At 43.5% G+C, this 14,011-nt stretch overlaps 1 protein-coding gene across 1 annotated transcript in view; it reads right to left on the minus strand.

The window, feature by feature from the left end:
- Nucleotides 1-3,239, minus strand: part of POU6F2 (POU class 6 homeobox 2) — a 313,847-nt gene extending 310,608 nt beyond the window's left edge. The window contains exon 1 of the mRNA XM_009462403.2: nt 3,135-3,239. Coding sequence (XP_009460678.2) covers nt 3,135-3,239 — 105 coding nt within the window. The remainder of the gene's footprint in view (nt 1-3,134) is intronic.
- Nucleotides 3,240-14,011: the final 10,772 nt, after the last annotated feature.

Below are 14,011 nucleotides of genomic sequence, written 5' to 3' on the forward strand. Positions count from 1 at the left end.
GGATGCTACAGACTATTGCTGACAGGGATCGGGGTTTCATTCCAAACACTCCAGTTATGAATCAAAATCACAATGAGCAATGAGCTTCTAGATCTTGACACACTAGGCAAGGAGGTTGTTCTTCAGAGTACTTGGCTGTTTAATTGTTTGCTTGGGGGAGGAAAAATCCAGAGGGAAGCTATACAAGCAATTCTACACCTTGGACCCAGTACATCCAGGTGCTAGGTAATGGTCAGGATTGTAGCACTCTGCCTACCATCGCCCTCGCCAGTGGGAGCCACTGTGGACACCGGTGCTTGGAGACAGATGAAATCAAGAATATTAAAAAAAAAAAAAGTGGAAAACGTATTTTATGATGAACAAGTACTTGGTGTTGAAAATGCCTTTAAATGAGCATGTTCCTGCTATTACTTTCGTGTCGTATGCAGACTAGTGTTTGAACTACAAATATCTGCTAGTGTTTCTGATCTCCATTGGAGCAGAGATATACTTGTATAGTTTGGATTTTTAATTAGGCAAGTTCACACTCCATTAGCAACAAACAAGACTGAATTTAAAGCTACATCTGCAGGATTAGTCAAAACAAAATTTAGTTCTTACAGCTGGAGAAAAATACAAGTCTGAAATAACAAGGCCAAATGATAAACATTTGAAGTTTTTGCTTTCAGAGGTTTGAAAGTTAACAAGGACTCTTAAGAACTTTTTCTAAAACAATAGTGTCAGGAAATTAATGTCTCATAAAATACACACATACTAAACATGCAAGTCTTCATTATTTATCAATACTAAACAGAGACTTACAGTGTGGAAAGATTTTATGGCATAGGGTTTGTCTTTTGATCGTTATTTTCTTTTAGTATTAGAGTCCATAGAGAAAGTCTATTTCTGTTTTCAGCAACATATGTTAATTATACTGATTGCTCTATGCTTCCCAAGTTTTAAGTAACTCTTTTATTATACAACTAGAAAATACATCATTTTTATCTGAAAAGATAAACATTTTCTTCTGTCTTCACATGTAGCTAATAACAACCAAACACTGGACAATTAATCAAAACAAAAACACACTTGGACATTTTGTGGATTTATGAACACGTTTGGACGTGCACACTTACACAGATGATATGTAAATATGCACACATACAGATCTACAAAAAATGTTTGAAACACCTAACATATTAAGTTGCACAATAATAATATCCATAAATTCCGACATAAAAACCCACAAAAGTTAAGTCACCTAAAATAGTGAAATGTATTTTTCTTTCAAGTGCATGCCCTTGTTATTGATTTTTAGGAAATGAAATACACTAACACACGATATAAACATTTTTCCAGACATTCACTGAACTTTTTTTTGATTGATGAAATATGGAATGTTACACACAGAAAAAACCATGCTGCTACCCTTTCCAGCCTCAAAAACCACTTTCCGAGAGCTAGCAAGCTTTAACATAAAATAGCTAACTTACACTTTCTTACATGCCAAAGCAAAAGTTACATTAAAGAGATATTACAAGCTTTGAGATTTATCAAGGTTTCAGCGTACATTTTCTGTCAAGTGTACTTGCTCAAAACCATGCTATTGTATCTGCCTTAGAATTATTGAATATATTTCTTTAAGACTGAACAAGTTTACACAAAAAGGTAATTAACCCACTCTAAAATACATATTTTCATACAACGTAATACTGGCAAACATGCCCCACTTTTTAGGTATAAGCCAGCCTAATAGAAAGCTGTTAATGTTTGGGGGATTTTTGATAAAAAAATGTATCTTCTATTTTTTAAATATTTAAAGCAATAAAAGTCTGTGGTAAACATGGTATTACATATTTGACATTTTCCGCCCAGAAGTGCATTACTGTGTACGATGGTATTAATAAACCATGTGCTTTGAGGGACTTCTGTGCTTTGCCATAATTTAGTTGAAAACAGTGTGTAGGATGCGTATTTTTCCACCATTGTATCAACATATAGGAAACACAAATACTATGTCATCACCTCAGCAGCATGCGTTCACTACACTGGAAACATATGCAAAAAAACACAAACTTTTGAGAGTTCAAAAAATAACCTTTGCCAGAGACTGATTTACAAGTCAGTGGTTAATGAGAAAGTGTTGAGCACTTAAAATTTTGTTAGAAAAAAGAAAAACAGACACCCTCATCCGACTCTGGCTGCATTCATAGGAAAACAGCCCTCCCTGTACAACAGGGCAAAATAATTTAATTTCTTTCCCCACTTCAGATTATTATTTGAAGCAAATGCAAAGACAATGATTCTTCTCTCTTCTGGCTAAAGCTAGAAACAGCACGGTTAAAACACACACATAAAAACTACAGACTTATCAGAAATCACAAAACAGAAAGAGAAGGACTCACTGACCCATTTGGAAGACAAAGACGACAAAACGGAAAAGCTCTAAAAATCAGCTTGTGAGGCCTTTGAGAGATATTCTTCTGGCATTTCATCACAGCAGCCCCAGACCAGTTCACTTCCCTGGATACAGGGAGGGAGAACTAAATAGAGCTGTTTATTAAAGCTGTTGTGCTGGATTGCATTAGGAAGCACGAGCAGACCACCTGGACCTTTCAGATTGTGGCAGTGTTTAATTTGCAGGCTGCCCCTCTGCAGCAGCAAAGACTACTACATTTACCAAGCTCAATCACACATTATCTGGGTTAGGAGTAAAAGAAGAAAAAAGAAAAAGAAAAAAAAATCCACAGCTGTAGTACAGGAATACAGTCAATATAGAAATAATGAACAGCATTAGAAATAGAAAGCAACTCCCCAGCAAACATAACACTTCTACTCCTCAGTTCTTCTACTTTAGCACATTTAAATAAAATACAATGGTAAATTAATAAATAGATTCATTTGGCAAAGCTCAGACTAAATTATAAACTGGGTTTATTAGAAGAAAAGCATGGTATTTTAGGTTTAACTAGTGATTCCCTGGCCAGATTATTGTGGTTCTTTTGCCTTTCTCACTTTCAGTACTACACTCACTGGTAGCTGAAGATACAGATAGAAAGATGGTACTGTAAATATGAATTATGTGAATCATATGGTTAGACCCTTGTGGAAAAAAAAAAAATAAAAGGGGAGTTGAGAAATGGCTGACTCCATACCTGACCAATTACAGCTTGCATGGTCCCTGTGTCCTGCTGAGCTGAAAGATCGCAATCCATCATATGTAGTCTTTGAAAAGGAGAATGGGGGTTTCTGGCATGCATCTGTCAATCAACTTCTGCACTCACAACCATCACCAAAAGCAAGGGAAAAAAAGTCAAGCTGCTCCACCAAATAGGATGAAACAGTCATGTGACCTTCAGCACACTCACACACATACATACTTCCATACAACGTATGAATTTTCTGCAGATATGAAATGACATTGACAAATACCCAATACCAAGTAAATAAAGTGAGACAAACAGCTACTCACCAAAGACAAAACACTTGCTGTAATCTTCAGCCTAAAGATTTAATAAACCTAAAAGGTATTTTAAACCGAGGCTTTTTCTTTTGAGCCTAAACTTTTCAGATAAGGTGATATAATTTTATATATGCAGACAGTGGTGAGACCTTTAACCCCGCGCGTCCTCTCGCAGCCTCTATTTTTTATTCTCCCCTTTGTACTTCTACTTTATGGCTGTTTGAGTTCCTGATTATTTTGTTTTTCTTTAAGTTTCTTTTGTGTCAAAGTGAAGAGGCTTGCACTGCCTTCTTTGGACACGCACAAATTATGAGAACTCGATAGAAGAAAATTGCTAACAGGAAAAAAAGGAGCAGGGGCTGAGAAACCTGTGTCTGTACTCGCAAGCCAAAACGTGTCTCACTGCTTTACTCCACCAGAAGTCGAATGTTTTCTTTATTGGAAATATATATTTAAGTATTAGTTTATGCGAGCTGTGATGAGCACTCAAAATATAAAATATTCAGACTATGTAAATCCTACTTACAGAATCCTTTCCATTTTGAAGGTTAGCAGAGTTTTGGTTCATTCACTGCTCCACTGAACTGACATAAAATGTTGTTACTTATGAAGGCAAACATTACCATTTTTTCTAATGGAAGCAGTTTGTTTCATATATCTTCTCCTCTGAGTTAAGATTTGCAAGAATTTCCAAGACTATTTTTTCTTCTTGTCAAAATATATCAGCCACTTGTCTCCAAAAACTGAGTGTCGTGAACAACACGCTGCAGCATTGATTGCTGATATGTTATTGGCCAGTGATTGCTGAAGGGTGACATTAATGTAACCCGGTAGCACTTTAACCCTTTGAAGATCAATACAGTCCTCTGGCAGTATAGTAGAATAACAGCCCATATGATTTTTGCGGTATTACAGCTTCATATAAATATTAGCGCATCTTTCTGCCCTCCTAAAATCGCATTTCTGTTACTAGTGCAAACAACCTGCTTTTCAAAGACTGTCAGAAGCAAAAATGCAGGAAACAGCAGTCTAGTCTCTAAGCTTAATATAATGCACCCTTTCCATTTTAAGTAAGTTTCTGGCAATATTTTGAAATTGTTATCTCATTTTTAAAGGTATTGACAATATTGATCTTAGCATGTGATAGCCAAAGAAATGTGAGAATATCAACAATATTCCAGTTGTAGGCACAGCACTTGCCAGTCTAATATTTCCTACAATATAATTTTAAGATCCAACATCCAGGAGTGTTTGGGATGTGATGGAACGCATGTGTATGTGTATGTCTGTGTATGTGTATGTGTATGTGTATATGCATGCATGTATAGCAGAGAGAGAATTTATGTTGAGGGGAGTGAGATGGGTAGGGAATATCAAGTTTACTTTGCATTCGTCGAGTTTTTGTAATACAATTTTTTTTTTTTAATTGCTAAGAAAAAAGTCAAGAAAAGAAGTTTTGGTATGCATTTCAAAAATCACAAACAAGAAAAGAATTCACGCGTAGATATACGGGAACCCAGAAGTGCTCCTAGGCTAACAATATATTTTAGCTTAAAAAGTTTTTCAAATCAAGCATTTTTAGAGAGATATACAATATTAACACTGAAACGCTGCCTCTAGGATGAGGAAGGAGTACTTGAAATGGTGCTTCCAACATCTGCTGTTGGAAATGCTCTGCATTTCACTTATAAACATAATTAAAATGCACCATTTGTGCTGAAATCTTACCTGCTTCTTACTCATGAAAGAAAATACACTGAACTAATACCTTGGGCTGAGAATTTTCTGCGGTCTTATCGTTCAGGACGATTCTATGGAAAAACCAAGTGGTGTTGTGAAGGCCATAATTAACATCCATATCATCGCAAACAATCCAAAATACAACTGGTAAATGGGGGAATGAGTAGAGGAGATATTGCCTCAGCCGTCTCCAGGAAAGCAGACATGCTGAAGGCAAATACTGTATATGAATTTGAAAGGAAAGTTAAGGATGTTTGTTTTATAGTTTCTCTTCAGGAGGAGCCTTTTTCCAGTGGATATGCACAAACACCTTTCAAATTCCCTTAACTTATCTAAGCAACGAAACCTGACAATTACTACTGTGGGGTTTTCATTAGCAAAGACATTGACCTAGACATACGTTGCAGCACACAAATAAGCGCAGCGCTGTATGCACACAAATCTGCTGCACCCTTACGCGCCAACAAACCAACCAGGCGCTCACGCACACTCAGGCAGAGCTGCAAGAGCTCCTTCCTCCCAAAGTGAGATATGTGCTGCCTCTCTTTTTGCCACGATTAACATACTCTTCCAGGAAATGCCAGTCTACTCTGTAAAATGTAAAACAACATCCCTGCAGCTAATGCCTCTGCATAAGTCATGGCATCGCTGTTAACCCAAACAGCTCTAAGAGCCTCCCCTGCTACCCCTGGAGCTGCCCTTACCTCTGTGGAGCTAGAGACCTTTTCCCTCAGCCAAATCTACCTGGTCCTGTAGGGGCTGCACGGCTTGTCCCTGAGCTTCACTGCTCATCCTTTGGGCCTTCTACCAGCCATCCCCCAAGAGGTGTCAGTCCAATATTTCTTTTTAGTTACTGTGAGAAATTGTCCCCCTACACCCCCCCTCCCCCAAAACACCTCCTTGCTTTGCTGCTTGAAAGGTCATTTAGCTCTCCCGTCAGCAGTGTAAAAGGTGGGGGAGCAAGGTAGCTCCTATTCTTCCACAGGGTAGAGTCGGGTGGAGAGCAGGCTGCAAAGGGGAACTCGGCAGGCAAGGTTTGCTCTAACACTGCCAACTTGAGGAAAATTGTTGAAGGACAGAATGACAAATATTGTTTCCCAACCAGCTGTGCTGTATCCCTAGCAGAGACCTTCTGGTCTCCTTTGAAACTTTTTATCCGTGGCTCTCCCTCAGCATACCCGAGAGGAAAATGGTTATGGTGCCACAGCAATATACGGCAGCTATGCCTTCCTATATGCCACTACAGCACGCGGCACAAAGGGCCAGCTTTGCATTGTTGTACCTAAAATTATTGAGAGAGGTTCAATGATCAAGGCTTACACAAGGAGAAGGCTCCATTATCACTTAATCTGTGAGAGCACAAATTTAAAGTGGTACAAAGCCTGTGTTTTGAGCGGCACACTGCATCTCTGGCATCCAGGGAAAGTGGTAGTCCTCAGTGACACTAAATACTTTCTCCCTTTCAGACTCTACTTTTTTCTCTGATGAGTTATCTGCAGTATACTTCCCCTGTTTAATTGAAACAATAAAAAATTAAAATGGTACTTTTGAATAGAATAATGTGCTTGAATTTATCTCTCAGTTCCAAAGCTAACAACTTGTGAAAGCAGTATTACTGTATATAATACTTTCTCTTCTTTCTTCCAGGAGAATATATATTTCCTGGGTGAGAAAAGCAAGATTTAGATTATACAGCAATGCAAAACCCAATTACTTCATAGTTAAAATGTGTCAAAACACACATTTATTTTTTAATGCTCATTATTTATGATTGTTTATGGCTCCTTGCCTCAAAAATTACAAGCCTTGTGATCAACAGAGGCCGGGGTTTTACTACAATACCTTTACGCAGTTGCTCACATGCCATAGCAGAACTTGCAGCAGATTTAGTGAATCGAGCGAGAGATCCTCCTGCTTCTTACAGCATTGGTACACTAGGGGGACTATTTTTCCTTTTTTCTGGAGTGATGGATGCATGGCACTGTCAGAGCAAGCTGTTGTACCTCACACTACAGGCCCTTTACTCACCGGTGCTGAACAGGTTAAACACGCAAGGCTCAGTCTTGCACTCTTCGAAGATAAACAAGCCTAATTCTAAGCTGTCAATGGCTCTTCCTCCCTCACTCCCTCTCTCTATCCATCTCTGCCAACCAGACACTATATTGCATTTTGCATCTTGATTTTCATGGATATGTGAGTGGGTTTTCTGTATGAACAAAATTCTGCTCTCGTTTATACTAATTCCAAAAGAATTGTTTTGTATTAAGAGGCACTAATGGATTACAGTCTCTCTCTGTACAAGTCCATTCTGGTCAATCATTTTTGCTTTTCAAAGGGAATTTTACTGTTAAAAAAAAAACCTTGCTGCTTCTAATTTCTGCTCCTTCAGATTTCACTAACGAATAATTTCTAGGTCCCTTCCACTCCCCCAGAGCTCCACTTTTCAAAAACTGAACTGCTAGGACATACTCACTTCAAGGACTGCACTTCCTTCCCTTCATAAGCGCTTGGCTGTATCATGGAAAGGAAATTCGGGAAACGATGATTCTGTGCCTAAAGTGCTGGAACAAGGCCTAAGCATAATCTATGTTTTACTCATTCCTGTGCAGCCAGTGGGACGGCTCCCTTTCCCACAGCACTATCCTGCACTGTCTAAAGAAAATTTCTGCAAAAGAACTTTCTTTCTCTTTGTCATTTTAGAGAAAAGAGGCTTGCTGTCATGCTTTGTACCTTTGGGAAGCTGGGAATAAATTCTCCCCCTTCCCTGCTAGACCTAACAAGCTGATTTGGTTGAAAACTTATTTTTGTGTCTCAGGGAGGACAATCGTTCAATAGGTCTTCCAGGTTCCTGATTAAACTAGAATTTATATAAGATGGAGGGCACTCCCTAAAAAAACCAAAAATCTAGGAAATGGGACTGTGGTTCCTCCTATCTACATAGTGAAGAGACAGCACTTTCCTCTTCTACTCTTATGTAAAGTGATGGGAGGTGAGTACAGCAACGATGCTGGAACCTAGTTAGTCAGATGGCAAGCTAATGTCACATCTCTTCCAGGTGAAACGGAATCATCGAGGAAAAACATGCCAAGAGGCAAGATGGATTAGCAGGAAGGATGATATTGACTGAGTAAGGTTTAAGAATATACTTCCCAGATGCATTACTAACTACAGCAGTCTAATAAAACCACATTCCTCACATCTTGTGGTTTCTTCTGCAGTATCTGGCACAATGGGCTTTTTAAGCCATCTTCTTATTGGATATAGCATGAACAATAATGGAGATTTACATCATGTGAAGAAAAGACTATATTTGGTTGAACTAACATCATTCAAGCAAGGCAGACAAGAAATATGAATGAGCAAAAAGATGATTCTTACAGTGAACTGTCTTTTTCCAAAGTTTTTGCAAAATCTTTGGCAGGATTTAAAACATGGCATTGACAAGGACAACAGAAACATCAAAAAATAAAGCATATTTTTCTGTTCATCGAATAATAGGCATTTATTAATGAGTCATAGCTTTAGCTGTATAACTCTTTAGAGCAGTAATGCTCTTACCACACCAACAGGGAAAAGCAGGTAGTTTGACAGTGTGTGTGACGATGATTAACTTCTTATTCACTGATATCTTTGCTTTCATTTATTTGAGCTGTAAACAGCTCAACACAACACAATGGAGTAACAGCATCATCAGAGACAAAAAAAGAGTGGACGTGAATGTGGCAGGAGGGATGGGTAGTGCCAGTGAAAGTACACATTTCCTACACACTACATATCCCTTAGATCCCCAATGCCTAAGTAGATGCCTCTCTCCCATGAAGAAAAAAAAAAAAACAAACAAATAAAATGATGTACCCATATACCTGTTCTTCTCTTGCTCCAAGCACTTTAGATGATGTTTGAATATTTCATGTGTTAAATAAAGGTATGCTATATACAGAGAGGTACTTCTTGGCGTTACATTAGGACATCTTGCAGAGAGAAATGTTTGATCTTCTAATAGTCAGTTCACACCATTTGGTTACACACTTTATATCCTGCTGTGTATTGCACAGGATCAGGAGTGAAAATGTGATAGGTTTGAGCTACTGAAAGAGCTGACATGTACTAATTGTTCCTGTTTTTTTTTCATCTATCAGTAAACTGTGTTAATTGGTTATGCATATGGGAAAGTCATTAAGTGATGACAATTATGATAAATGCAGTTAATAGCAAAACCTGTATTTCAGTTTGTCTAATATTTTCTTGCTTTAAGACGTTTATGACTCTTTGCCACCCTTTAATGCTCAGACAGCTGCTGAGGATCAGTTTCTGTCTACAGTTTGGCCATATGCAAACCAGAAGCTTACAAGGTGAGGCAGGATACGTTCATGGAAGGCAATCCACTGATAGGTTGCTGAATACTTTGAAACCCCCTGGCTTAGAAAGTGCCTGAGCTGCAAAATGTTGGAGGATGATGCTATGCAAGGAGGCTCTCAGGGAGCAGCAAGGGCCGGCTGCTCACTGAAGGCAGGCGAGCCAGGAGCTGCTGGTTCCCCTGGCACAGGCCATGCTGTCACTGACGGGACATCATCCCACAGGCTCTGGCCCAGATGGGCAGAGCCAGTGGCTGGTGACCCACACCATCAACAGCCCCTGACACAGTGAGGGGATAAGCCCAGCCCAGGGCCCAGCCAGGGGAACTGGCTGTGAGTAGCAAGGGATGCAGCTGGAAACAGGCCCGGAGACAAGGCTACATCATGGGTCCCAGGTCCATCCAGGAGGCAAGGCTGGAGATAAGCTATGACCGAGGTCTGAGGAGTCTATCCAGAAGAGCAGCTCTCTACAGGTATCTATCAAGATTTTGACATTCTTTAAATGAATAGAAATAGTCTGGAAGCTTTCTGCGCTCACTGCACCAGTTTGGCAAACTAATTACCATGGCTGTAATAGAAAATTATTTTTCTTAGTTTCTTTCAATAATTAAAGAAAAAAAAATTAGAGTTCCTTTGTATCTGAATGAAGTCATCAGTAACTTCATCATACCAACATTCTCAGGTGGCTTCAGGTGAGCATATAAAAAGCAAAATCTTCAGTCCTTCTTTGCAGCTACCTTACAGGCGCGTAGGGCCTCTTAAAGAGACACACTTGCCTTTTAGTGTCGGATGGCCACCTGGCGAGCCACCTCCTTATTAGCATTAACAGCAACAACCTTCCTCTTCACTAAATGCCTGCAGAATTCATGTGAAAAATCATCAGAAACCTTTATTCACACTCCTGGAGAGCAAAGCCGTTGAAGGGTCTAGAGCACAACTCTTATGAGGAGCAGCCGAGGAAATTGGGGTTATTTAGCCTGGAGAAGAGGAGGCTCAGGGGAGACCTTATCGCTCTCTACAACTACCTGAAAGGATGTTGTAGAGAGGTGGGGGTTGGTCTCTTCTCCCAAGTAGCAAGCAAAACGACAAAAGGAAATAGCCTCAAGTTGAGACAGGGAAGGTTTAGACTGGATATTAGGAAAAATATCTTCACCAAAAGGGTTGCCAAGCATTGCAACAGGCTGCCCAGGGAAGTGGTTGAGTCACCATACCTGGAGGTAATTAAAAGACGGATAGATGTGGTGCTTAGGGACACGGTTTAGTGGTGGACTTGGCAGTGCTAGGTTAACAGTTGGACTCGATGATCTTAAAGGTCTTTTCCAACCTAAACGATTCTATGATTCTATATCACCACACAAAGCAGTGCCATGAACTGCATCATGCTGATGCACCAGTCTTCTGTCTCACGTAGCTTTTTCAGCATCGGGACTGATTGGGCACTTTCTCCCAGGAAACTTTGAAAATGGAAGCTCAGCTACTGCCAGCTGTGGCTATTTTCCTCCCCAGCAGGCAGACATCTGTTCTGAAAGTGACTGGACTGACACCACCAGCGTCGTGTTCAGAGCCCACCCGCACAGCCCGTCCACTGCCCAGCCGGCCGGTGGAGGGCTGGAGCTGCTGGTGGTGGCTGCCTGGAGCTGGACTCCAGCAGGCTCCTAATGGGTGAAAGCCCCCTTAACGCATCCCTCAGGCTCCACCCTTCACGCTTTGCTGCCGTTGAACGTATGAAAGAGTGAAGTTCACGGTCAGGTCTTTGGAATTTAGATTGCAGAACAGCATCGTTCGAGAAACGGAGGTTTCCTTGTCCACATCCTATTCTGGATTTCATGCATGAGCCTGAAAAAGCTCTGCCTCGCAGTATGGTCCTACGGCCCCCATCCTCCCCGCCAGCTGAAGCTCTGACAGGAGAGAGATCCACTACATCAATAAACCCTGCGTGAAGAACTGCAGGGGACAAAGAGGTAACACAACATCAAGTAGAGCACCGTGACTTTCTGCTCCAGTTTGGAAACACTGGTGTAGGCAAGTGTTCCCGGAGGCATGAGCAGACCACAGGGTGGCTGTGAGCCACGAATGGGATACAGGCAACTGTGGTTTTTGTGTCAGGCAAGATATTTCCATAGGAAAGGCAAGAATTGTGCAAAGCCCTGGTGAGAACTCACCTGTACCACTATGGACATTTCTCATTCCTTGAGCTCAAGAAAGACAAATCCTATCTGGGATGAAGGCAGACAAAGACTAAGCAGCTAATTAGGGGCATGGAGGGCCTACAGAAGCAACTGGAAGGAGCAAGACAAAGACTGAGAGGGCTGCCATCACTTTCAAGAAGGATATCAAGGATGAAGGCCAAAGGAGGAAAAGAGCTACTGAAGTGGGAGGAAAAATATGGTCAAGAACACAAAACAATGCCAGACTTCTTTCCAAGAAGAAGACCTCACCATAAACAGTGTAGTAGCAAATGACCCTTGGTGCGTTGGTAAGCAATGGTGAGGAAATCATGCACGCTCCCTATGTGTCTGCAGAGTTCATGCAGAGAGAACCAAACCCCTTTCTTTCGCCTGTGGCATCACCACAACCAAATGAATGTCTATGGTGTAAATGCCCTTGTTTACATAGTCTGAACGTACAGATGAATTTACAGGAATGCCCAGCAGCGGTGCCCAGTGCAAGGCCAGCGATGGCAGGGACAGCCCCCTGGGCCTCCTGGGCACAGGGACTGCCTCGGGGCCGGCACCCCAAAGGCCTTCCTCCCAAGGATGCTGGGCGAAGGGGCAGTGGGCGGGGCTGCGCAGGGGGGCCCCATCACCTCCATGTCACAGGGCCACCACCCGGCAACGCAGCAGTCACAATGCCCCGGGCAGGATAAAAGGCAGCATCGTCCCGTGTCCCGCTGCCATAGCTGGCCTGGGCGCAGCCCGAAGACATCCCCGAGGAAGTCCTTGAGGAGCCGGTGGAATTACTTGGCCCCCCCCCTGTCAGGGGCTGAGGGAGGAAGACCGGAGGCTGGACGACTCTGCTGCAGGTTCTGCGGTGCAAGGGCAGCTCCCGGCGGGGCCCCCTTCAAAGCCCACCTGACAGATGGAAATCCTGCTTCAGCCTGTGGGGAACAGATGCAAGCCCCTCAGGAGATGAGGAGAACCACCAAGCCCTGGAGGTGCCCGAGGCTGTCAGGCCTTTTCAGCTGGATAGCAGTGGCAAGAGCAAGGGAATGCCTTCTGGAGGAGCACTGCAGAGCTCGCCGTCCTCATCCGCCACGGAGCCAGGGGCAGCAGCAGCCGTAAGAAATGGGATGCAGAGATGGTAGATAACAAGCAAGGGGTCCCAGGGCTTTGGAGCAGCCACTGGCGTCCCACCAGGCGCAGGGAGGATTCTTGCCCCCGAGGTCGCTCAGGCCGGGGACATTGGGCCACTCTGGGAAGCTCCTGAGGTGGCTCCAGGGTGAGGGAGAAGAGGGCTTGGGCATCTGCTGGGAGGCGTGACCAGGCTGTGGGACGAGGAGGCAGGTCTTGCTCACGTGCTCAGGGAATAGCCGATCGCCAGCGCTGGGGTCAGGAAGGAATTTTCCCCCGGGGCACATTGGCACTGCTCCCCGGGGGTTTTTTGCCTTCCTCTGCAGCACTGAGCATGACCACTTGTCAGGGCTCCTCTCGTCCCTTTTGGCTGGGTTACAGCCTGCTGCTCATGCACCACGAAGATGGCCTCTCGTGCCCTGCAGCTGGGGGGAGGAAGGCTTTTTTTTCCCCACGGCAGGCTAGCAAGTGTCTCCGGGGGTTTTTGCCTTCCTCCGCAGCGTTGAGCACGGGCACTTGCCAGGGCTGCTTTGGGCCATTTTGGCTAAGTGCCTGCTGCTCCTGCTCCACGAAGGTGGCCCTCGTGCCCCGCATCCGGGGGGAGGAAGCTTTCCAGACTCCCAGGGCGGGCCCAGGGGGGCCCCCGGGGGTTGCTTCTTGTCCTCTGTAGCATTGAGCACAGCCCCTTGTCAGGGCTCCTCTGGGCCCTTTCCGCTCAGTCCCTGCCTGCTGCTCCTGCGCCTCCGAGGCGCCGCTCGTGCCCTGCCTCTCTCTGCCTCTCTTGCCCATGGCACGTTTGCAAAGGCGCGAGCTCTGCTCTTCCCTTGGCTCCATTTCCCCAGGGGTTCTTGCTTGTGCAAAACAGCCGGGGCTTGGAAGGGCTCCAGGCTCGCTGCACCATCCGCAGCTGCCACTTTGCAGCTCTCCCTGCCTGCAACCCAAGCGCAGGGCAGGCACGAGAGCGCTTTTCATGCATCACTGCCCAAGACGCACAGCGGCGGAGCAAGTTTTGGAAGGCAGATGTATGCTCGTCATCAATACGCGTCATACTTTGGAAAATACCCCACGGTACCACACACCTCTTCTTCTTTCTTCTTCTTCTTCTTTGGTGTGGTTGGTCCTGATCCTCATCCTTCACGTTCTCACTCTTCAGGAAGCAGGGACTGCTTGGCCTGTGTTCCTGC

This window comes from Nipponia nippon, unplaced genomic scaffold, assembly GCF_047370975.1.
Source record: "Nipponia nippon isolate SJK-2023a ecotype South Korea unplaced genomic scaffold, ASM4737097v1 scaffold_1, whole genome shotgun sequence".
Lineage (NCBI taxonomy): Eukaryota > Metazoa > Chordata > Aves > Pelecaniformes > Threskiornithidae > Nipponia > Nipponia nippon.